Source organism: Carassius auratus, unplaced genomic scaffold (assembly GCF_003368295.1).
Source record: "Carassius auratus strain Wakin unplaced genomic scaffold, ASM336829v1 scaf_tig00018356, whole genome shotgun sequence".
Taxonomy (NCBI): domain Eukaryota; kingdom Metazoa; phylum Chordata; class Actinopteri; order Cypriniformes; family Cyprinidae; genus Carassius; species Carassius auratus.
The window spans coordinates 2,693-27,787 of NW_020524882.1; the positions used below are offsets into that span (position 1 = coordinate 2,693).

Genomic DNA, 25,095 nt, shown 5'->3' on the forward strand with positions numbered 1-25,095 from the left:
CCAGGATATTTGCGATGGTTATTATTTTTCAGTGTGATTTTTGGTGAATTGTATAAAAAATAAAATAAAAAACCCTGTGGTAGGTTTGATCCTCAAACACCACTGTATCAATTATGATATTAATGTATGCAACCAACAACAATCAAATAAAAAACACAAAAACATACTGTCCTATGTAAATTCGTAGATAATGACAAGTGAGATTTCAGTGATATTTTGACCACTGAAGTAGGAACTGCCCCCGGTTTTAATTTCAGAAATCTGGTCACCTTACTCTATCTACCTAGAAAGATAGGCCTAGATAATTATAAGAGTTGCATTTATATGAAATTTAAATATTTAAATTCATAAAATACATTTAATAGATACATTTTGTTTCATATGGTGGGCAACATGTATTTCTTTTCTACTTAAATTGTGAATTGTTTAACAATTGTTTAATCTGGGTCTTTTAGGTATAGTTTACTCTTGTCATTGAATGATAGGCTCCTGGGATTCATTATGATCCCAGTTTAAAATATTAAAATCAGGGGTCTGATTCACGAAAATCATCTTAAGAAATATGTAAGAAAAATAAGTTAAGAAATTTCCTAAGATAAATTCCAATAAGTTCTAAAGAAATGCGATTCTTGTAAAAAAAAAATCTGATGAAGAAAATGACATGCATTATCGAATCAGTGCTGGTTCTTGCTGAAGACTCGCTGATAAACTCTTAATAATCACAATAAACGCGCATGTTTTTGAATAAAGAGCCTGTCACGAGATGAAGTGTGCGCGCGCTGCATGTGTGCTTAATACCGCCAAAGATTATTCATTTATTTGTTGGCTTAAATTAAAAATGAACTCCCTGTCTGACTTTTTTGTAAAAAAATAAAAATTCGTGGAAATGCAAGAAAATTGCATACTTTTTCCCCCTTACGTTAGAAGGAGAACATGGCAGTTAAGAATATTTTTTTCTTAAGAATGCTTCGTGAATCCGGCGCGAGCGGCGTGAAAAAAAGGGCGCGCAGGTTATCGTGACGTCACAGAAAGAATTCGATTTCGTAGAACTTATAAGTCCAAGAAATCATTTTGTGGGTTTAGTAGCAGTGGTGAGTGAAACTGAGCAGTTATTTTCAGCGATTGTTATCGATTTTGACAACAATGTTTCAGCGACCTTGTCGAGTTCATCCGTTGACGGAGAGTCAGGTGTGTGATCTCAACACCCCCCAAACCCCAGCAGCAGCACAGAGGAACAACATCCTCATGAGAGCACTGCTGATGCTGCTGAGGGAAACGACCAGGAGAGGAAGGTGATGGAGAAAGGGAAGAAGAAAAAGAAGTGGTGGAGGTTGTCTTCTTTGTTTGGAGCTGTGAAGAACATCTGAAGCGCAGCTCGAACCCAGTTCAGGGTGAAGTAGAGCTGCAGCAAGAGCAAGAGCAGAGTGAGGGAGTGAAGAACCAGAACCAGTGTAAAGACAGTCAGTGATGGTAAATCAATGATCAACTCATAAGAAATATGTTGCACAGGTTTACTGAAGCTCTCTACTTTACATCAAATGCCATCAGTTATCCCTGGATATCCATTTTTAGTAAATTCATCTAGAGGATAGATTATAATAGCTTTCTTATTTAGTCTTCAATACCCTTTTTCCTATCTTTTAATGTTTCCTCAATATAGATAAGTCAAATCAGGGCGAATCTTAAATAAAACATTCACATAAGCCAATAATAAATAAAGAAATTTGAAGACTGATCAAGAGCAAGGTCAGGATATGTTTAAAAATAATTCTATGAGATTATATATGAATTAAAATTGAATAATACAAATATTTGAACTTTTAGGTTAACTGCAGTTGTTTCATCTTTTAACAGACTACACTGTCAGACACAACCTCGTGAGTGATCAGCTGTGTGAAGGTGGATTTGACGCTGAGGCGACACGTTTGAAGGATGACCCTGAAGTAAGTAAAGATGAATGAAAACTTGCCTAGCTAGCAAATACATTTAGTCCTGTCTTAACTTCATCATTTTTTGGTTATATAATTATACTGTTAGGAAGGCCTCTCAGTGTATCTTTTTTGTCCTGGTTGGATTTAAAATTAAGTCAAACTACAAACTACATTTGGAAAAGAACTTTCACCTTACCGTTGTAAAAACTGTCTCTCTTTTAGCTTGGATCTCCACAACGTCTTCCAGAGGAGAATGATCTCAACATCCTGGCAAACAGAGGCCCAGACAGCCACGGATGTGATCTCAGCACCCCCCAAACCCCAGCAGCAGCACAGAGGAACAACATCTTCATGAGAGCACTGCTGATGCTGCTGAGGGAAACGACCAGGAGAGGAAGGTGATGGAGAAAGAGAAAAAGAAAAAGAAGTGGTGGAGGGTGGCCTCTTTCTACGGAGCTGTGAAGAAACATCTGAAGCGCAGCTCGAACCCAGTTCAGGGTGAAGAAGAGCTGAAGCAAGAACAAGAGCAGCAGAGAGAGAAAGTGAAGAACCAGAAAGAACAGAAAGCCAGATGCAGTGATGGTAAATGACATGAGCATGACCAGTCATCATTCATACCTACACATCCATAACTGGGACATTCATTAATTAATCAATTGGATCATTCTAGTTTTAAATTATAGATTATAATAGCTTTTAAGCGTCTTGTTTGGTCTCTAATTTGGTCTAATTTTTAAGGTTTCCTCAATGAAGAATTGATAAAATGTGTTAAATCTGAAATTATAAATAAATAAATCCACTTCAACACATATAAATCAACTTGAAAATGGATTAAGGCCATGATCAGATCTTTCATCCGGGAAATGTAAAATAAACCGTTTTTGTAATTTTATATGCACATAGTTTAGGGGTGACAAATAATAACATGAACATATTTAATATAGTCTCTACTGATGTAAATGTTATCATCTGTAATTTAAGATTTTATATAAAATCAAATGGAATAATAACTATAACAAATGTGTAAAACTGCAGTTGTTTTATCTTGTAACAGACTTCATTTCCAGCCACTACCAGCTGGGTGATCTGCTGGGTGAAGGTGGATTTGGTTCTGTGTATGAGGCGAGACGTTTGGAGGATGACCTTAAAGTAAGTGAAAACTTGATGAAAACGTATCTAGCGAAGTGATTTTGCCCCGTCTCATCTTTATACTCCTGTGATGTCATGCTATTGTTTGCAAGGCCTCTCAGTGTATCTTTTTGTCCTGGTTGAACTTAAATTCAATTCAACTTTACAAAACTTGTCTGTTTAGATTTAATGGTGGCCTCTTCACAAGTTAATTGTTGTTTGTTTTCTTGATCAGGTGGCGGTCAAATATGTTAATAAGACCGAAACCTACAGGCCAAGTTTATACATTGTAAGTAAGATGCACTCTCTCTGTTCTCCTCTCACTAACTAGTAGGAAAACTGGACTAAGTGCTTATTTGGAAAACAACTTCTATCTTACCAACGTCTTTCTTTTAGCCTGGATATCAGCAACATGTTCCACTGGAGATCGCTCTCACAATCCTGGCTAATAAAGGCCCCAGAGTGCCAGAGATCATCCAGCTGCTGGACTGGAAGGACTACAGTGACCATTTCGTCATGATCCTTGAATGTCCCTCTCCTTGCGAGACTTTGGAAGACTTTGTGGGGCGTCAGGGTGGACGTCTCAATGAGAGCTTAGCACGGCGAGTCATGATGCAGGTGACTAAAGCTGCGAACGTGTGCTGCCAGCGCCAAGTGTTCCACCGTGACATCAAACTGAGCAACCTTCTCATCAACAACCAGACACTTGAAGTCAAAACTAATTGACTTTGGGTGTGGGGACATTCTGAGGACAACTGTCTACATGTCATACTCTGGTATGTACTGTATCTAAAAGCTACAACTCTAGTGACGATTATATTATGAGTGGACCAGGCGTGAGTCACCAAAACAACAAGAAGCACCCGATATATATACAGTAGAATTACGACACTGTTACAGTCATGGATCTCGTCACTGTTGTGAACCGAACCTGCGCATCTAACAAAATCTTTTTCTTCCAGGCACAGCAACATACGTCCCTCCTGAGTTTCACATAAAGGGAAAGTACCACGGCAAGCCTGCGACGGTTTGGTCACTGGGGGTTCTGTTATTTAAAATAGTGGCCGGATATTATCCAGGTTTCTTAGATCTGCACATGCTCAAACTGCATCTCTGGTCCAGAACTGGTCTGTCAAACGGTAAGAGTTTCAGTTATCATTTTAAACATACAAAACAAGGACAAGTAGCTTTCTGAAAGATGGCGTTAGAAATTGCATGAAGTTTTCTTGATTTCTGATGCCTGAACTCAGATCGTACAGCTAATATGATCATTAAATTAAAGCATGTGTTAAGTTTAAAGTAATATTCAGATGTCCCTCTCATCTTTCTGCACAGAATGCTGCAGATTGCTCCGCGCTCTCCTGCAAATAAAGCCAAAGAACCGAATTCAGCTGGAGGAAATCCTTTCCCACAAGTGGTTTACGGTACTAAACCTAAGATCACTTTAAAATAATTTGACATGTTTAACATTTTCTTTTCAATTTTCAATTTTCAAATCAAGTTTTCTCGCTTTGCTTTTATTGTTAGATTTAAGAAGTTGTATGTTTTACCTTATAAAATGTCATTCGTAGTGTATTAACACTTGTAATAATACTGTATTTGTTTCTGTTTTGTTTCAGGCCACCACATAAGACCACCTCAGAAGTTGTTGTATCTTCAGCTCTCCAATGGTTCCTGCAATAGTTGCAGCAGTATCAGAGGCCCAGTCTACAACGTCTGTCCCCTGCAGTCCAAAACATCCCAGAAAAGCTGTTTTAAACTAGAATATATATTAAGTTAAAATGTTATTGTCACCTTAACGTTTTAATTGATTAACGGCAACAATTATTTTATCGCGCGTTAACAGTTGTTTGTTAATATGAAAGTCCATTGCTCACTGGCTCTGAATACACATACAGTCAAAGCATGGGTCACAGGAGGAGTGGGATGTTGATCAGTACTGACTTGGGATGGGTGTCATCACGTGTCTCAACCAATGAGAGCATTTGTGGTGGGCCTAAGACTGCAGCAGCTCACATGAAGTGCTCGGGACTTCATAAGTGGGAAACCCAAAGTTTCTGTTAACACGTAAAGGCAGCAGAGAAGCGCTCTCGCTCAACACAGTGGAGTGCATCGATTTGTTTTAAGTCTTTTGTGAAGCGGTAAAACACGGCCCTCTCAAAATACACAGAAATCTGCTGAAATCATCCGTGAAGCAGTTTTCTGTGTAGCATCTCTGCACATCATCTGTATAGAAGTTTAATATATTGTGTATATTTAATTTTCTTATTTTTGGCACAGTCTATAAAGAGTATGCCAGACCTACAATTCACTGCTTTTTGTATGTTATATAACTTTTATGTGAAAAATAAAATTTTGAATCTTGAATATATTGTTTTACAGGTCTATCACATTTGCTGCTCAGAAATGTTCATACAATCACGCTGCATGTGTTAGAAATTCTGTGCTTTATTTATAGATAAATAAATAATTAAAAGATATCTCTCTCTCTTTATATATATAAATATATATATTGGGGGTGTAACGGTACGTGTATTGGTACCGGACCGTTTCAGTACAGGGCTTTCGGTATGGTGCACGTGTGTACCGAATGCAATATTTTGTATGCAGAATATGGGTACATTTTTGTGTTTCCAAATGAACATATTAAGTGGCGGAAGTCTCAGCGTTCAGCGCAAATCCCGCCCTGATTCTAAGGTCTGTGACACACTGGCTGCGTGGCGTGAGCGTGGCGTGGTTTAAGACTGAGAGTATTTTATTTAGTGGAGAACTTTGCAGCAGTATTTTATTTCTTATTCTTTTTTTATTTTATATATATTTCATTAAAAAGTATTTTAAAAAACAAATTGTTAAAAAAAAAGTTTATAGTAATAAACAACCTGCAGTTTAATGTTTGCATTTCTATCGCTTACTGTACCGAAAATGAACCGAACCATGACTTTAAAACCGAGGTACGTACCGAACCGTGATTTTTGAGTACCGTTACAGCCCTAATATATATATATATATATATATATATATATATATATATATATATATATATATATATTTCATTTTGATATATGTTTAAGCTGTAGTATATTGGTTGAATGCACAAAATGGCTGAGTGCAAATACTGTCAGTGACAAGAATTTAAATATAATTCATGTTTTGATATATAGACATGACAGCTTTTTTAAATGTTTAGTGTTGTTCTTACCAGAGTGGACTTTTTACACTCCAGGATATTTGCAATGGTTATTATTTTTCGGTGTGATTTTTGGTGAATTGTATAAAAATAAAAATAAAACCCTGGGGTAGGTTTGATCCTCAAACACCACTGTATCAATTATGAAATTAATGTATGGAACCCACAACAATCAAATAAAAACACAAAAACATACTGTCCCAGTTTTTAATTCGTAGATAATAACAAGTGAGATTTCAGTGATATTTTGACCACTGAAGTGCCCCCGGTTTTAATTTCAGAAATCTGGTCACCTTAGTCTATATCTATAGACAGATAGGCCTAGATAATTATAAGAGTTGCATTTATATGAAATTTAAATATTTAAATTCATAAAATACATTTAATACATATATTTTGTTTCATATGGTGGGCAACATGTTTTTCTTTACTAGTTTAATTGTGAATTGTTTAACAATTGTTTAATCGGTCTTTTAGGTATAGTTTACTATTGTCATTGAATGATAGACCCCTGGGATTCATTATGATCCCAGTTTAAAATATTAAGATCAGGGGTCTGATTCACGAAAATCATCTTAAGAAATCTGTAAGAAAAATAAGTTAAGAAATGTCCTAAGAAAAATTCCAAAAAGTTCTTAAAAAATGCGATTCTTGTAAAAAAAACTTCCGAAGAAGAAAATGACATGCATTATTGAATCAGTGCTGGTTCTTGCTGAAGACTCGCTGATAAACTCAATGAAAAACACTTCGTAATAATCACAATAAACGCGCATGTTTTTGAATAAAGAGCCTGTCACGAGATGAAGTGTGCGCGCGCTGCACGTGTGCTTAATACCGCCAAAGATTGTTCATTTATTTGTTGGCTTAAATTAAAAATGAACTCCCTTTCTGACTTGTTCTGTAAAAAAAATTAAAATTCTCGAAAATGCAAGAAAATTGCATACTTTTTTCCCCCTTACGTTAGAAGGAGAACATGGCAGTTAAGAATATTTTTTTCTTAAGAATGCTTCGTGAATCCGGCGCGAGCGGCGTGAAAAAAAAAAAAAAAAAAAAAGGGCGCGCAGGTTATCGTGACGTCACAGAAAGAACTCGATTTCGTAGAACTTATAAGTCCAAGAAATCATTTTGTGGGTTTAGTAGCAGTGGTGAGTGAAACTGAGTAGTTATTTTCAGCGATTGTTATCGATTTTGACAACAATGTTTCAGCGACCTTGTCGAGTTCATCCGTTGACGGAGAGTCAGGTGTGTGATCTCAACACACCCCCAAACCCCAGCAGCAGCACAGAGGAACAACATCCTCATGAGAGCACTGCTGATGCTGCTGAGGGAAACGACGAGGAGAGGAAGGTTATGGAGAAAGGGAAGAAGAAAAAGAAGTGGTGGAGGTTGTCTTCTTTGTTTGGAGCTGTGAAGAAACATCTGAAGCGCAGCTCGAACCCAGTTCAGGGTGAAGTAGAGCTGCAGCAAGAGCAAGAGCAGAGTGAGGGAGTGAAGAACCAGAACCAGTGTAAAGACAGATGCAGTGATGGTAAATCAATGATCAACTCATAAGAATATGTTACACAGTTTACTGAAGCTCTGTACTTTACATCAAATGCCATCATTTATCCCTGGATATCCATTTGTAGTAAATTAATCTAGAGGATAGATTATAATGGTTGTCTTATTTAGTCTTCAATACCCTTTTCCTATCTTTTTAATGTTTCCTCAATATAGATAAGTCAAATCAGGGGAATCTTAAATAAAAACATTCATATAAGCACAATAATAAATAAAGAAACTTGAAGACTGATCAAGGATAAGATCCAGGATATGTTTAAAAATAATTCTATGAGATTATATATGAATTAAAATTGAATAATACAAATATTTGAACTTTTAGGTTAACTGCAGTTGTTTCATCTTTTAACAGACTACACTGTCAGACACAACCTCGTGAGTGATCAGCTGTGTGAAGGTGGATTTGACGCTGAGGCGACACGTTTGAAGGATGACCCTGAAGTAAGTAAAAGATGAATGAAAACTTGCCTAGCTAGAAAATACATTTAGTCCTGTCTTATCTTCATCATTTGGTTATATAATTATATTGTTAGGAAGGCCTCTCAGTGTGTCTTTTTGTCCTGGTTGGGTTTAAATTAAATCAAACTTTACAAAATGTAGCATAGATTTCATGACAGGAATGATGAGGCGTCTACACATGAGGTAAGTTGTTCATTTTCTTGATCAGGTGTCTGTGAAACATCTTAACAAGACTGATGAAGATGTGGAAGGTTTATACACTGTTAGTAGGATGCACTTCTTCTCTCTTTTAAAACAAACAGTTATTTATTTCAGTAGAGTAACTAAATCCTCGTTTGGAAAAGAACTTTCACCTTACCGTTGTAAAAACTGTCTCTCTTTTAGCTTGGATCTCCACAACGTCTTCCAGAGGAGAATGATCTCAACATCCTGGCAAACAGAGGCCCAGATAGCCACGGATGTGATCTCAGCACCCCCCCAAACCCCAGCAGCAGCACAGAGGAACAACATCCTCATGAGAGCACTGCTGATGCTGCTGAGGGAAACGACCAGGAGAGGAAGGTGATGGAGAAAGAGAAGAAGAAAAAGAAGTGGTGGAGGGTGGCCTCTTTCTACGGAGCTGTGAAGAAACATCTGAAGCGCAGCTCGAACCCAGTTCAGGGTGAAGAAGAGCTGAAGCAAGAGCAAGAGCAGCAGAGAGAGAAAGTGAAGAACCAGAAAGAACAGAAAGCCAGATGCAGTGATGGTAAATGACATGAGCATGACCAGTCATCATTCACACCTACACATCCATAACTGGGACATTCATTAATTAATCAATTGAATCATTCTAGTTTTAAATTATAGATTATAATAGCTTTTAAGCGTCTTGTTTGGTCTCTAATTTGGTCTAATTTTTAAGGTTTCCTCAATGAAGAATTGATAAAATGTGTTAAATCTGAAATTATAAATAAATAAAATCCACTTCAACACATATAAATCAACTTGAAAATGGATTAAGGCCATGATCAGATCTTTCATCCGGGAAATGTAAAATAAACAGTTTTTGTAATTTTATATGCACATAGTTTAGGGGTGACAAATAATAACATGAACATATTTAATATAGTCTCTACTGATGTAAATGTTATCATCTGTAATTTAAGATTTTTATATAAAATCAAATGGAATAATAACTATAACAAATGTGTAAAACTGCAGTTGTTTTATCTTGTAACAGACTTCATTTCCAGCCACTACCAGCTGGGTGATCTGCTGGGTGAAGGTGGATTTGGTTCTGTGTATGAGGCGAGACGTTTGGAGGATGACCTTAAAGTAAGTGAAAACTTGATGAAAACGTATCTAGCGAAGTGATTTTGCCCCGTCTCATCTTTATACTCCTGTGATGTCATGCTATTGTTTGCAAGGCCTCTCAGTGTATCTTTTTGTCCTGGTTGAACTTAAATTCAATTCAACTTTACAAAACTTGTCTGTATATATTTAATGGTGGCCTCTTCACAAGTTAATTGTTGTTTGTTTTCTTGATCAGGTGGCGGTCAAATATGTTAATAAGACCGAAACCTACAGGCCAAGTTTATACATTGTAAGTAAGATGCACTCTCTCTGTTCTCCTCTCACTAACTAGTAGGAAAACTGGACTAAGTGCTTATTTGGAAAACAACTTCTATCTTACCAATGTCTTTCTTTTAGCCTGGATATCAGCAACATGTTCCACTGGAGATCGCTCTCACAATCCTGGCTAATAAAGGCCCCAGAGTGCCAGAGATCATCCAGCTGCTGGACTGGAAGGACTACAGTGACCATTTCGTCATGATCCTTGAATGTCCCTCTCCTTGCGAGACTTTGGAAGACTTTGTGGGGCGTCAGGGTGGACGTCTCAACGAGAGCTTAGCACGGCGAGTCATGATGCAGGTGACTAAAGCTGCGAACGTGTGCTGCCAGCGCCAAGTGTTCCACCGTGACATCAAACTGAGCAACCTTCTCATCAACAACCAGACACTTGAAGTCAAACTAATTGACTTTGGGTGTGGGGACATTCTGAGGACAACTGTCTACATGTCATACTCTGGTATGTACTGTATCTAAAAGCTACAACTCTAGTGACGATTATATTATGAGTTGACCAGGCGTGAGTCACCAAAACAACAAGAAGCACCCGATATATATACAGTAGAATTACGTCACTGTTACAGTCATGGATCTCGTCACTGTTGTGAACCGAACTTGCGCATCTAACAAAATCTTTTTCTTCCAGGCACAGCAACATACGTCCCTCCTGAGTTTCACATAAAGGGAAAGTACCACGGCAAGCCTGCGACGGTTTGGTCACTGGGGGTTCTGTTATTTAAAATAGTGGCCGGATATTATCCAAGTTTCTTAGATCTGCACATGCTCAAACTGCATCTCTGGTCCAAAACTGGTCTGTCAAATGGTAAGAGTTCAGTTATCATTTTAAACATACAAAACAGGGACAAGTGGCTTTCTGAAAGATGGCGTTAGAAAATGCATGAAGTTTTCTTGATTTCTGATGCCTGAACTCAGATCGTACAGCTAATATGATCATTAAATTAAAGCATGTGTTAAGTTTAAAGTAATATTCAGATGTCCCTCTCATCTTTCTGCACAGAATGCTGCAGATTGCTCCGCGCTCTCCTGCAAATAAAGCCAAAGAACCGAATTCAGCTGGAGGAAATCCTTTCCCACAAGTGGTTTACGGTACTAAACCTAAGATCACTTTAAAATAATTTGACATGTTTAACATTTTTCTTTTCAATTTTCAATTTTCAAATCAAGTTTTCTCGCTTTGCTTTTATTGTTAGATTTAAGAAGTTGTATGTTTTACCTTATAAAATGTCATTCGTAGTGTATTAACACTTGTAATAATACTGTATTTGTTTCTGTTTTGTTTCAGGCCACCACATAAGACCACCTCAGAAGTTGTTGTATCTTCAGCTCTCCAATGGTTCCTGCAATAGTTGCAGCAGTATCAGAGGCCCAGTCTACAACGTCTGTCCCCTGCAGTCCAAAACATCCCAGAAAAGCTGTTTTAAACTAGAATATATATTAAGTTAAAATGTTATTGTCACCTTAACGTTTTAATTGATTAACGGCAACAATTATTTTATCGCGCGTTAACAGTTGTTTGTTAATATGAAAGTCCATCGCTCACTGGCTCTGAATACACATACAGTCAAAGCATGGGTCACAGGAGGAGTGGGATGTTGATCAGTACTGACTTGGGATGGGTGTCATCACGTGTCTCAACCAATGAGAGCATTTGTGGTGGGCCTAAGACTGCAGCAGCTCACATGAAGTGCTCGGGACTTCATAAGTGGGAAACCCAAAGTTTCTGTTAACACGTAAAGGCAGCAGAGAAGCGCTCTCGCTCAACACAGTGGAGTGCATCGATTTGTTTTAAGTCTTTTGTGAAGCGGTAAAACACGGCCCTCTCACAATACACAGAAATCTGCTGAAATCATCCGTGAAGCAGTTTTCTGTGTAGCATCTCTGCACATCATCTGTATAGAAGTTTAATATATTGTGTATATTTAATTTTCTTATTTTTGGCACAGTCTATAAAGAGTATGCCAGACCTACAATTCACTGCTTTTTGTATGTTATATAACTTTTATGTGAAAAATAAAATCTTGAATCTTGAATATATTGTTTTACAGGTCTATCACATTTGCTGCTCAGAAATGTTCATACAATCACGCTGCATGTGTTAGAAATTCTGTGCTTTATTTATAGATAAATAAATAATTAAAAGATATCTCTCTCTCTTTATATATATAAATATATATATTGGGGGTGTAACGGTACGTGTATTGGTACCGGACCGTTTCAGTACAGGGCTTTCGGTATGGTGCACGTGTGTACCGAATGCAATATTTTGTATGCAGAATATGGGTACATTTTTGTGTTTCCAAATGAACATATTAAGTGGCGGAAGTCTCAGCGTTCAGCGCAAATCCCGCCCTGATTCTAAGGTCTGTGACACACTGGCTGCGTGGCGTGAGCGTGGCGTGGTTTAAGACTGAGAGTATTTTATTTAGTGGAGAACTTTGCAGCAGTATTTTATTTCTTATTCTTTTTTTATTTTATATATATTTCATTAAAAAGTATTTTAAAAAACAAATTGTTAAAAAAAAAAGTTTATAGTAATAAACAACCTGCAGTTTAATGTTTGCATTTCTATCGCTTACTGTACCGAAAATGAACCGAACCATGACTTTAAAACCGAGGTACGTACCGAACCGTGATTTTTGAGTACCGTTACAGCCCTAATATATATATATATATATTGACAACAATGTTTCAGCGACCTTGTCGAGTTCATCCGTTGACGGAGAGTCAGGTGTGTGATCTCAACACACCCCCAAACCCCAGCAGCAGCACAGAGGAACAACATCCTCATGAGAGCACTGCTGATGCTGCTGAGGGAAACGACGAGGAGAGGAAGGTTATGGAGAAAGGGAAGAAGAAAAAGAAGTGGTGGAGGTTGTCTTCTTTGTTTGGAGCTGTGAAGAAACATCTGAAGCGCAGCTCGAACCCAGTTCAGGGTGAAGTAGAGCTGCAGCAAGAGCAAGAGCAGAGTGAGGGAGTGAAGAACCAGAACCAGTGTAAAGACAGATGCAGTGATGGTAAATCAATGATCAACTCATAAGAATATGTTACACAGTTTACTGAAGCTCTGTACTTTACATCAAATGCCATCATTTATCCCTGGATATCCATTTGTAGTAAATTAATCTAGAGGATAGATTATAATGGTTGTCTTATTTAGTCTTCAATACCCTTTTCCTATCTTTTTAATGTTTCCTCAATATAGATAAGTCAAATCAGGGGAATCTTAAATAAAAACATTCATATAAGCACAATAATAAATAAAGAAACTTGAAGACTGATCAAGGATAAGATCCAGGATATGTTTAAAAATAATTCTATGAGATTATATATGAATTAAAATTGAATAATACAAATATTTGAACTTTTAGGTTAACTGCAGTTGTTTCATCTTTTAACAGACTACACTGTCAGACACAACCTCGTGAGTGATCAGCTGTGTGAAGGTGGATTTGACGCTGAGGCGACACGTTTGAAGGATGACCCTGAAGTAAGTAAAAGATGAATGAAAACTTGCCTAGCTAGAAAATACATTTAGTCCTGTCTTATCTTCATCATTTGGTTATATAATTATATTGTTAGGAAGGCCTCTCAGTGTGTCTTTTTGTCCTGGTTGGGTTTAAATTAAATCAAACTTTACAAAATGTAGCATAGATTTCATGACAGGAATGATGAGGCGTCTACACATGAGGTAAGTTGTTCATTTTCTTGATCAGGTGTCTGTGAAACATCTTAACAAGACTGATGAAGATGTGGAAGGTTTATACACTGTTAGTAGGATGCACTTCTTCTCTCTTTTAAAACAAACAGTTATTTATTTCAGTAGAGTAACTAAATCCTCGTTTGGAAAAGAACTTTCACCTTACCGTTGTAAAAACTGTCTCTCTTTTAGCTTGGATCTCCACAACGTCTTCCAGAAGAGAAGGACCTCAACATCCTGGCAAATAGAGGCCCAGATAGCCACGGATGTGATCTCAGCACCCCCCCAAACCCCAGCAGCAGCACAGAGGAACAACATCCTCATGAGAGCACTGCTGATGCTGCTGAGGGAAACGACCAGGAGAGGAAGGTGATGGAGAAAGAGAAGAAGAAAAAGAAGTGGTGGAGGGTGGCCTCTTTCTACGGAGCTGTGAAGAAACATCTGAAGCGCAGCTCGAACCCAGTTCAGGGTGAAGAAGAGCTGAAGCAAGAACAAGAGCAGCAGAGAGAGAAAGTGAAGAACCAGAAAGAACAGAAAGCCAGATGCAGTGATGGTAAATGACATGAGCATGACCAGTCATCATTCACACCTACACATCCATAACTGGGACATTCATTAATTAATCAATTGGATCATTCTAGTTTTAAATTATAGATTATAATAGCTTTTAAGCGTCTTGTTTGGTCTCTAATTTGGTCTAATTTTTAAGGTTTCCTCAATGAAGAATTGATAAAATGTGTTAAATCTGAAATTATAAATAAATAAAATCCACTTCAACACATATAAATCAACTTGAAAATGGATTAAGGCCATGATCAGATCTTTCATCCGGGAAATGTAAAATAAACAGTTTTTGTAATTTTATATGCACATAGTTTAGGGGTGACAAATAATAACATGAACATATTTAATATAGTCTCTACTGATGTAAATGTTATCATCTGTAATTTAAGATTTTTATATAAAATCAAATGGAATAATAACTATAACAAATGTGTAAAACTGCAGTTGTTTTATCTTGTAACAGACTTCATTTCCAGCCACTACCAGCTGGGTGATCTGCTGGGTGAAGGTGGATTTGGTTCTGTGTATGAGGCGAGACGTTTGGAGGATGACCTTAAAGTAAGTGAAAACTTGATGAAAACTTATCTAGCGAAGTGATTTTGCCCCGTCTCATCTTTATACTCCTGTGATGTCATGCTATTGTTTGCAAGGCCTCTCAGTGTATCTTTTTGTCCTGGTTGAACTTAAATTCAATTCAACTTTACAAAACTTGTCTGTTTAGATTTAATGGTGGCCTCTTCACAAGTTAATTGTTGTTTGTTTTCTTGATCAGGTGGCGGTCAAATATGTTAATAAGACCGAAACCTACAGGCCAAGTTTATACATTGTAAGTAAGATGCACTCTCTCTGTTCTCCTCTCACTAACTAGTAGGAAAACTGGACTAAGTGCTTATTTGGAAAACAACTTCTATCTTACCAACGTCTTTCTTTTAGCCTGGATATCAGCAACATGTTCCACTGGAGATCGCCCTCACAATCCTGGCTAATAAAGGCCCCAGAGTGCCAGAGATCATCCAGCTGCTGGACTGGAAGGACTACAGTGACCATTTCGTCATGATCCTTGAATGTCCCTCTCCTTGCGAGACTTTGGAAGACTTTGTGGGGCGTCAGGGTGGACGTCTCAACGAGAGCTTAGCACGGCGAGTCATGATGCAGGTGACTAAAGCTGCGAACGTGTGCTGCCAGCGCCAAGTGTTCCACCGTGACATCAAACTGAGCAACCTTCTCATCAACAACCAGACACTTGAAGTCAAACTAATTGACTTTGGGTGTGGGGACATTCTGAGGACAACTGTCTACATGTCATACTCTGGTATGTACTGTATCTAAAAGCTACAACTCTAGTGACGATTATATTATGAGTGGACCAGGCGTGAGTCACCAAAACAACAAGAAGCACCCGATATATATACAGTAGAATTACGACACTGTTACAGTCATGGATCTCGTCACTGTTGTGAATCGAACTTGCGCATCTAACAAAATCTTTTTCTTCCAGGCACAGCAACATACGTCCCTCCTGAGTTTCACATAAAGGGAAAGTACCACGGCAAGCCTGCGACGGTTTGGTCACTGGGGGTTCTGTTATTTAAAATAGTGGCCGGATATTATCCAGGTTTCTTAGATCTGCACATGCTCAAACTGCATCTCTGGTCCAGAACTGGTCTGTCAAACGGTAAGAGTTCAGTTATCATTTTAAACATACAAAACAAGGACAAGTAGCTTTCTGAAAGATGGCGTTAGAAATTGCATGAAGTTTTCTTGATTTCTGATGCCTGAACTCAGATCGTACAGCTAATATGATCATTAAATTAAAGCATGTGTTAAGTTTAAAGTAATATTCAGATGTCCCTCTCATCTTTCTGCACAGAATGCTGCAGATTGCTCCGCGCTCTCCTGCAAATAAAGCCAAAGAACCGAATTCAGCTGGAGGAAATCCTTTCCCACAAGTGGTTTACGGTACTAAACCTAAGATCACTTTAAAATAATTTGACATGTTTAACATTTTTCTTTTCAATTTTCAATTTTCAAATCAAGTTTTCTCGCTTTGCTTTTATTGTTAGATTTAAGAAGTTGTATGTTTTACCTTATAAAATGTCATTCGTAGTGTATTAACACTTGTAATAATACTGTATTTGTTTCTGTTTTGTTTCAGGCCACCACATAAGACCACCTGAGAAGTTGTTGTATCTTCAGCTCTCCAATGGTTCCTGCAATAGTTGCAGCAGTATCAGAGGCCCAGTCTACCACCACGTCTGTCCCCCGCAGTCCAAAACATCCCAGAAAAGCTGTTTTAAACTAGAATATATATTAAGTTAAAATGTTATTGTCACCTTAACGTTTTAATTGATTAACGGCAACAATTATTTTATCGCGCGTTAACAGTTGTTTGTTAATATGAAAGTCCATTGCTCACTGGCTCTGAATACACATACAGTCAAAGCATGGGTCACAGGAGGAGTGGGATGTTGATCAGTACTGACTTGGGATGGGTGTCATCACGTGTCTCAACCAATGAGAGCATTTGTGGTGGGCCTAAGACTGCAGCAGCTCACATGAAGTGCTCGGGACTTCATAAGTGGGAAACCCAAAGTTTCTGTTAACACGTAAAGGTAGCAGTCTCGCTCAACACAGTGGAGTGCATCGATTTGTTTTAAGTCTTTTGTGAAGCGGTAAAACACGGCCCTCTCACAATACACAGAAATCTGCTGAAATCATCCGTGAAGCAGTTTTCTGTGTAGCATCTCTGCACATCATCTGTATAGAAGTTTAATATATTGTGTATATTTAATTTTCTTATTTTTGGCACAGTCTATAAAGAGTATGCCAGACCTACAATTCACTGCTTTTTGTATGTTATATAACTTTTATGTGAAAAATAAAATCTTGAATCTTGAATATATTGTTTTACAGGTCTATCACATTTGCTGCTCAGAAATGTTCATACAATCACGCTGCATGTGTTAGAAATTCTGTGCTTTATTTATAGATAAATAAATAATTAAAAGATATCTCTCTCTCTTTATATATATAAATATATATATTGGGGGTGTAACGGTACGTGTATTGGTACCGGACCGTTTCAGTACAGGGCTTTCGGTATGGTGCACGTGTGTACCGAATGCAATATTTTGTATGCAGAATATGGGTACATTTTTGTGTTTCCAAATGAACATATTAAGTGGCGGAAGTCTACGCGTTCAGCGCAAATCCTGCCCTGATTCTAAGGTCTGTGACACACTGGCTGCGTGGCGTGAGCGTGGCGTGGTTTAAGACTGAGAGTATTTTATTTAGTGGAGAACTTTGCAGCAGTATTTTATTTCTTATTCTTTTTTTATTTTATATATATTTCATTAAAAAGTATTTTAAAAAACAAATTGTTAAAAAAAAAAGTTTATAGTAATAAACAACCTGCAGTTTAATGTTTGCATTTCTATCGCTTACTGTACCGAAAATGAACCGAACCATGACTTTAAAACCGAGGTACGTACCGAACCGTGATTTTTGAGTACCGTTACAGCCCTAATATATATATATATATATATATATATATATATATATATATATATATATATATATATATATATATTTCATTTTGATATATGTTTAAGCTGTAGTATATTGGTTGAATGCACAAAATGGCTGAGTGCAAATACTGTCAGTGACAAGAATTTAAATATAATTCATGTTTTGATATATAGACATGACAGCTTTTTTAAATGTTTAGTGTTGTTCTTACCAGAGTGGACTTTTTACACTCCAGGATATTTGCAATGGTTATTATTTTTCGGTGTGATTTTTGGTGAATTGTATAAAAATAAAAATAAAACCCTGGGGTAGGTTTGATCCTCAAACACCACTGTATCAATTATGAAATTAATGTATGGAACCCACAACAATCAAATAAAAACACAAAAACATACTGTCCCAGTTTTTTAATTCGTAGATAATAACAAGTGAGATTTCAGTGATATTTTGACCACTGAAGTGCCCCCGGTTTTAATTTCAGAAATCTGGTCACCTTAGTCTATATCTATAGACAGATAGGCCTAGATAATTATAAGAGTTGCATTTATATGAAATTTAAATATTTAAATTCATAAAATACATTTAATACATATATTTTGTTTCATATGGTGGGCAACATGTTTTTCTTTACTAGTTTAATTGTGAATTGTTTAACAATTGTTTAATCGGTCTTTTAGGTATAGTTTACTATTGTCATTGAATGATAGACCCCTGGGATTCATTATGATCCCAGTTTAAAATATTAAGATCAGGGGTCTGATTCACGAAAATCATCTTAAGAAATCTGTAAGAAAAATAAGTTAAGAAATGTCCTAAGAAAAATTCCAAAAAGTTCTTAAAAAATGCGATTCTTGTAAAAAAAAACTTCCGAAGAAGAAAATGACATGCATTATTGAATCAGTGCTGGTTCTTGCTGAAGACTCGCTGATAAACTCAATGAAAAACACTTCGTAATAATCACAATAAACGCGCATGTTTTTGAATAAAGAGCCTGTCACGAGATGAAGTGTGCGCGCGCTGCACGTGTGCTTAATACCGCCAAAGATTGTTCATTTATTTGTTGGCTTAAATTAAAAATGAACTCCCTTTCTGACTTGTTCTGTAAAAAAATTAAAATTCTCGAAAATGCAAGAAAATTGCATACTTTTTTCCCCCTTACGTTAGAAGGAGAACATGGCAGTTAAGAATATTTTTTTCTTAAGAATGCTTCGTGAATCCGGCGCGAGCGGCGTGAAAAAAAAAAAAAAAAAAAAAAGGGCGCGCAGGTTATCGTGACGTCACAGAAAGAACTCGATTTCGTAGAACTTATAAGTCCAAGAAATCATTTTGTGGGTTTAGTAGCAGTGGTGAGTGAAACTGAGCAGTTATTTTCAGCGATTGTTATCGATTTTGACATCAATGTTTCAGCGACCTTGTCGAGTTCATCCGTTGACAGAGAGTCAGGTGTGTGATCTCAACACCCCCCCAAACCCCAGCAGCAGCACAGAGGAACAACATCCTCATGAGAGCACTGCTGATGCTGCTGAGGGAAACGACGAGGAGAGGAAGGTTATGGAGAAAGGGAAGAAGAAAAAGAAGTGGTGGAGGTTGTCTTCTTTGTTTGGAGCTGTGAAGAAACATCTGAAGCGCAGCTCGAACCCAGTTCAGGGTGAAGTAGAGCTGCAGCAAGAGCAAGAGCAGAGTGAGGGAGTGAAGAACCAGAACCAGTGTAAAGACAGATGCAGTGATGGTAAATCAATGATCAACTCATAAGAATATGTTACACAGTTTACTGAAGCTCTGTACTTTACATCAAATGCCATCATTTATCCCTGGATATCCATTTGTAGTAAATTAATCTAGAGGATAGATTATAATGGTTGTCTTATTTAGTCTTCAATACCCTTTTCCTATCTTTTTAATGTTTCCTCAATATAGATAAGTCAAATCAGGGGAATCTTAAATAAAAACATTCATATAAGCACAATAATAAATAAAGAAACTTGAAGACTGATCAAGGATAAGATCCAGGATATGTTTAAAAATAATTCTATGAGATTATATATGAATTAAAATTGAATAATACAAATATTTGAACTTTTAGGTTAACTGCAGTTGTTTCATCTTTTAACAGACTACACTGTCAGACACAACCTCGTGAGCGATCAGCTGTGTGAAGGTGGATTTGACGCTGAGGCGACACGTTTGAAGGATGACCCTGAAGTAAGTAAAAGATGAATGAAAACTTGCCTAGCTAGAAAATACATTTAGTCCTGTCTTATCTTCATCATTTGGTTATATAATTATATTGTTAGGAAGGCCTCTCAGTGTATCTTTTTGTCCTGGTTGGGTTTAAATTAAATCAAACTTTACAAAATGTAGCATAGATTTCATGACAGGAATGATGAGGCGTCTACACATGAGGTAAGTTGTTCATTTTCTTGATCAGGTGTCTGTGAAACATCTTAACAAGACTGATGAAGATGTGGAAGGTTTATACACTGTTAGTAGGATGCACTTCTTCTCTCTTTTAAAACAAACAGTTATTTATTTCAGTAGAGTAACTAAATCCTCGTTTGGAAAAGAACTTTCACCTTACCGTTGTAAAAACTGTCTCTCTTTTAGCTTGGATCTCCACAACGTCTTCCAGAAGAGAAGGACCTCAACATCCTGGCAAATAGAGGCCCAGATAGCCACGGATGTGATCTCAGCACCCCCCCAAACCCCAGCAGCAGCACAGAGGAACAACATCTTCATGAGAGCACTGCTGATGCTGCTGAGGGAAACGACCGGGAGAGGAAGGTGATGGAGAAAGAGAAAAAGAAAAAGAAGTGGTGGAGGGTGGCCTCTTTCTACGGAGCTGTGAAGAAACATCTGAAGCGCAGCTCGAACCCAGTTCAGGGTGAAGAAGAGCTGAAGCAAGAGCAAGAGCAGCAGAGAGAGAAAGTGAAGAACCAGAAAGAACAGAAAGCCAGATGCAGTGATGGTAAATGACATGAGCATGACCAGTCATCATTCACACCTACACATCCATAACTGGGACATTCATTAATTAATCAATTGAATCATTCTAGTTTTAAATTATAGATTATAATAGCTTTTAAGCGTCTTGTTTGGTCTCTAATTTGGTCTAATTTTTAAGGTTTCCTCAATGAAGAATTGATAAAATGTGTTAAATCTGAAATTATAAATAAATAAAATCCACTTCAACACATATAAATCAACTTGAAAATGGATTAAGGCCATGATCAGATCTTTCATCCGGGAAATGTAAAATAAACAGTTTTTGTAATTTTATATGCACATAGTTTAGGGGTGACAAATAATAACATGAACATATTTAATATAGTCTCTACTGATGTAAATGTTATCATCTGTAATTTAAGATTTTTATATAAAATCAAATGGAATAATAACTATAACAAATGTGTAAAACTGCAGTTGTTTTATCTTGTAACAGACTTCATTTCCAGCCACTACCAGCTGGGTGATCTGCTGGGTGAAGGTGGATTTGGTTCTGTGTATGAGGCGAGACGTTTGGAGGATGACCTTAAAGTAAGTGAAAACTTGATGAAAACTTATCTAGCGAAGTGATTTTGCCCCGTCTCATCTTTATACTCCTGTGATGTCATGCTATTGTTTGCAAGGCCTCTCAGTGTATCTTTTTGTCCTGGTTGAACTTAAATTCAATTCAACTTTACAAAACTTGTCTGTATATATTTAATGGTGGCCTCTTCACAAGTTAATTGTTGTTTGTTTTCTTGATCAGGTGGCGGTCAAATATGTTAATAAGACCGAAACCTACAGGCCAAGTTTATACATTGTAAGTAAGATGCACTCTCTCTGTTCTCCTCTCACTAACTAGTAGGAAAACTGGACTAAGTGCTTATTTGGAAAACAACTTCTATCTTACCAATGTCTTTCTTTTAGCCTGGATATCAGCAACATGTTCCACTGGAGATCGCCCTCACAATCCTGGCTAATAAAGGCCCCAGAGTGCCAGAGATCATCCAGCTGCTGGACTGGAAGGACTACAGTGACCATTTCGTCATGATCCTTGAATGTCCCTCTCCTTGCGAGACTTTGGAAGACTTTGTGGGGCGTCAGGGTGGACGTCTCAACGAGAGCTTAGCACGGCGAGTCATGATGCAGGTGACTAAAGCTGCGAACGTGTGCTGCCAGCGCCAAGTGTTCCACCGTGACATCAAACTGAGCAACCTTCTCATCAACAACCAGACACTTGAAGTCAAACTAATTGACTTTGGGTGTGGGGACATTCTGAGGACAACTGTCTACATGTCATACTCTGGTATGTACTGTATCTAAAAGCTACAACTCTAGTGACGATTATATTATGAGTTGACCAGGCGTGAGTCACCAAAACAACAAGAAGCACCCGATATATATACAGTAGAATTACGTCACTGTTACAGTCATGGATCTCGTCACTGTTGTGAACCGAACTTGCGCATCTAACAAAATCTTTTTCTTCCAGGCACAGCAACATACGTCCCTCCTGAGTTTCACATAAAGGGAAAGTACCACGGCAAGCCTGCGACGGTTTGGTCACTGGGGGTTCTGTTATTTAAAATAGTGGCCGGATATTATCCAGGTTTCTTAGATCTGCACATGCTCAAACTGCATCTCTGGTCCAAAACTGGTCTGTCAAACGGTAAGAGTTCAGTTATCATTTTAAACATACAAAACAAGGACAAGTGGCTTTCTGAAAGATGGCGTTAGAAAATGCATGAAGTTTTCTTGATTTCTGATGCCTGAACTCAGATCGTACAGCTAATATGATCATTAAATTAAAGCATGTGTTAAGTTTAAGGTAATATTCAGATGTCCCTCTCATCTTTCTGCACAGAATGCTGCAGATTGCTCCGCGCTCTCCTGCAAATAAAGCCAAAGAACCGAATTCAGCTGGAGGAAATCCTTTCCCACAAGTGGTTTACGGTACTAAACGTAAGATCACTTTAAAATAATTTGACGTGTTTAACATTTTTCTTTTCAATTTTCAATTTTCAAATCAAGTTTTCTCGCTTTGCTTTTATTGTTAGATTTAAGAAGTTGTATGTTTTACCTTATAAAATGTCATTCGTAGTGTATTAACACTTGTAATAATACTGTATTTGTTTCTGTTTTGTTTCAGGCCACCACATAAGACCACCTGAGAAGTTGTTGTATCTTCAGCTCTCCAATGGTTCCTGCAATAGTTGCAGCAGTATCAGAGGCCCAGTCTACAACGTCTGTCCCCTGCAGTCCAAAACATCCCAGAAAAGCTGTTTTAAACTAGAATATATATTAAGTTAAAATGTTATTGTCACCTTAACGTTTTAATTGATTAACGGCAACAATTATTTTATCGCGCGTTAACAGTTGTTTGTTAATATGAAAGTCCATTGCTCACTGGCTCTGAATACACATACAGTCAAAGCATGGGTCACAGGAGGAGTGGGATGTTGATCAGTACTGACTTGGGATGGGTGTCATCACGTGTCTCAACCAATGAGAGCATTTGTGGTGGGCCTAAGACTGCAGCAGCCCACATGAAGTGCTCGGGACTTCATAAGTGGGAAACCCAAAGTTTCTGTTAACACGTAAAGGTAGCAGTCTCGCTCAACACAGTGGAGTGCATCGATTTGTTTTGAGTCTTTTGGGAAGTGGTAAAACACGGCCCTCTCACAATACACAGAAATCTGCTGAAATCATCCGTGAAGCAGTTTTCTGTGTAGCATCTCTGCACATCATTTGTGTAGAAGTTTAATATATTGTGTATATTTAATTTTCTTATTTTTGGCACATTCTATAAAGAGTATGCCAGACCTACAATTCACTGCTTTTTGTATGTTATATAACTTTTATGTGAAAAATAAAATCTTGAATCTTGAATATATTGTTTTACAGATCTATCACATTTGTTGCTCAGAAATGTTCACACAATCACGCTGCATGTGTTAGAAATTCTGCGGTCCGCTCACACTACATGTGCACCACACCCGAACCGAACTGAACCGTGCTCTGGCCCACCTCTTCCAACCGAGCTGGGGCCAGCTAAACGAACCACGGCACAGAGTGATCACACTAGATACACCCTTATTCTCCTGCATCCCGCACACACAAGTCTCTACTCGCCCATCAAGTGTCCCACAACGCACTCGATAGTGCAGGTCTCCACTCGGAAGGCATCTGTTATAATCGTATGATGGAGGCTCTGAACTCTGAGCATAACTTTATTTTCTATAACAAACTATAAAATATTTTTAAATAAAGTAAAAAAACAAACAAAGTAAAACCACAGACTGCAACACTGTAAAGTACCATCTGAACATGTTAAAAGCTATAGACATCAGGAGAAATTAACAACTTGATTGATATAATACACTATAGGCTATAGCAGATACACAAAGACAGCACACACACACACACACAGAGAGAGAGAGAAATAAATCTTGATTTGGAAGAAGCCTGCACAAGTTATTAAAGCAAAAGTCATGCCTTTATTAGTATTTTATATAAAATATATGTATTGAATTGTCATTAAACTGGACAATACATACATATTCCAGTAAAAGTTATGCATTGGATTTGTTGTGAAATACATTTTTGTATATAAAATCGATTGAAACACTGAGACAAAGTGTTTATATATGCATTCTATATTAGGGTGACCAGATGTCCCCGTTCAAAATAACCAGCACACACACTGGAAATGCTAGACCAATTTAGCCTTCTGGATATCATATGATTGCAACTATTGCGATTACTTGGTCACATCTCGCAAGCCGTTATTGTAGCCATGAAAAGCTTGGACAAGAGCATAGCGCTAATGTCATCAGTTATCAAAAGAGACTGCATTATATACATATTAAAACAAAGTAATACCGTTGTGCAGTGTATTGCACAAGACATGTAGGTTGCGGGATTGTTTTGCACAATAGGCCTATTAAACATTCCTGAAAGTCAGCGAAACAACTCTGAAGTCTCTGATATGAATGATATAAAAAATAATAAACTAATCAGTTACACTTGCACAATTACATTTGCAGAAAGCACATACTTTGTAGTCAATATGAGCCTGAAATGCTAAATATTAACCCTGATTAGGGATAGAAAAGATCCATTTCCAGAAGCATGTTTTTATAAACAAAATTCGAAAGGTTTTCGACAGTTGTGAAAATGTTAAATACAGTTAGAACATAACATATTTGTTGTTTTATTTATCATATGTTATCATATTTACTGTTTTATTTTAATGTGTTTTTGTAAAGCCATAATTTTGTTTTAATACCAGCCTGTTTTTAGATGTTTCCTGTTTGCAGGGGTGTAAAATATGGTACTTGAGTAATTTTACTTGATTATTGTACTTAAGCCCAGCAAAAAACGTTGGGTTGTTTTTTTTAACACAACGGTTGGGTTTCACATATTGGGTC

At 37.4% G+C, this 25,095-nt stretch overlaps 4 protein-coding genes and 1 pseudogene across 5 annotated transcripts in view; all 5 read left to right on the forward strand.

Annotated features, from left to right (window-relative positions):
• The first annotated feature begins 2,282 nt into the window (after nucleotides 1–2,282).
• On the forward strand, nucleotides 2,283–5,255 carry LOC113076035 (serine/threonine-protein kinase pim-3-like; annotated as a pseudogene).
• Nucleotides 5,256–7,303: 2,048 nt separating this feature from the next.
• LOC113076028 (serine/threonine-protein kinase pim-2-like) lies at nucleotides 7,304–11,810 on the forward strand. The gene is made up of 9 exons (XM_026248675.1): nucleotides 7,304–7,774; nucleotides 8,159–8,247; nucleotides 8,650–9,010; nucleotides 9,485–9,579; nucleotides 9,794–9,847; nucleotides 9,955–10,333; nucleotides 10,520–10,696; nucleotides 10,892–10,980; nucleotides 11,177–11,810. Exons 1-9 carry the CDS (start codon nucleotides 7,444–7,446, stop codon nucleotides 11,186–11,188), a joined length of 1,587 nt encoding a protein of 528 aa, XP_026104460.1. The 5' UTR covers nucleotides 7,304–7,443; the 3' UTR covers nucleotides 11,189–11,810.
• Nucleotides 11,811–12,730: 920 nt separating this feature from the next.
• On the forward strand, nucleotides 12,731–16,432 carry LOC113076036 (serine/threonine-protein kinase pim-1-like). Its single transcript, XM_026248684.1, has 11 exons — nucleotides 12,731–12,908; nucleotides 13,293–13,381; nucleotides 13,784–13,831; nucleotides 13,919–13,992; nucleotides 14,110–14,144; nucleotides 14,619–14,713; nucleotides 14,928–14,981; nucleotides 15,089–15,467; nucleotides 15,654–15,830; nucleotides 16,026–16,114; nucleotides 16,311–16,432. Exons 1-11 carry the CDS (start codon nucleotides 12,731–12,733, stop codon nucleotides 16,320–16,322), a joined length of 1,230 nt encoding a protein of 409 aa, XP_026104469.1. The 3' UTR covers nucleotides 16,323–16,432.
• A 2,512-nt stretch (nucleotides 16,433–18,944) lies between these two features.
• The window catches only part of LOC113076029 (serine/threonine-protein kinase pim-2-like), a 28,259-nt gene continuing 22,108 nt past the window's right edge, over nucleotides 18,945–25,095 (forward strand). The window contains exons 1-2 of the mRNA XM_026248676.1: nucleotides 18,945–19,412; nucleotides 19,797–19,885. Coding sequence (XP_026104461.1) covers nucleotides 19,082–19,412; nucleotides 19,797–19,885 — 420 coding nt within the window. The 5' untranslated portion in view covers nucleotides 18,945–19,081. The remainder of the gene's footprint in view (nucleotides 19,413–19,796; nucleotides 19,886–25,095) is intronic.
• Nucleotides 20,454–23,308, forward strand: LOC113076030 (serine/threonine-protein kinase pim-2-like). Of its 2 annotated transcripts, none has more exons than XM_026248677.1 (7): nucleotides 20,454–20,648; nucleotides 21,123–21,217; nucleotides 21,432–21,485; nucleotides 21,593–21,971; nucleotides 22,158–22,334; nucleotides 22,530–22,627; nucleotides 22,815–23,308. In XM_026248677.1, the coding sequence occupies exons 1-7, from the start codon at nucleotides 20,468–20,470 to the stop codon at nucleotides 22,824–22,826; spliced, it is 996 nt and encodes a 331-aa protein (XP_026104462.1). In that variant the 5' UTR covers nucleotides 20,454–20,467; the 3' UTR covers nucleotides 22,827–23,308. The 2 variants fall into 2 exon arrangements, with proteins under 2 accessions (XP_026104462.1, XP_026104463.1); XM_026248678.1 differs by having other exon boundaries at nucleotides 22,530–22,618.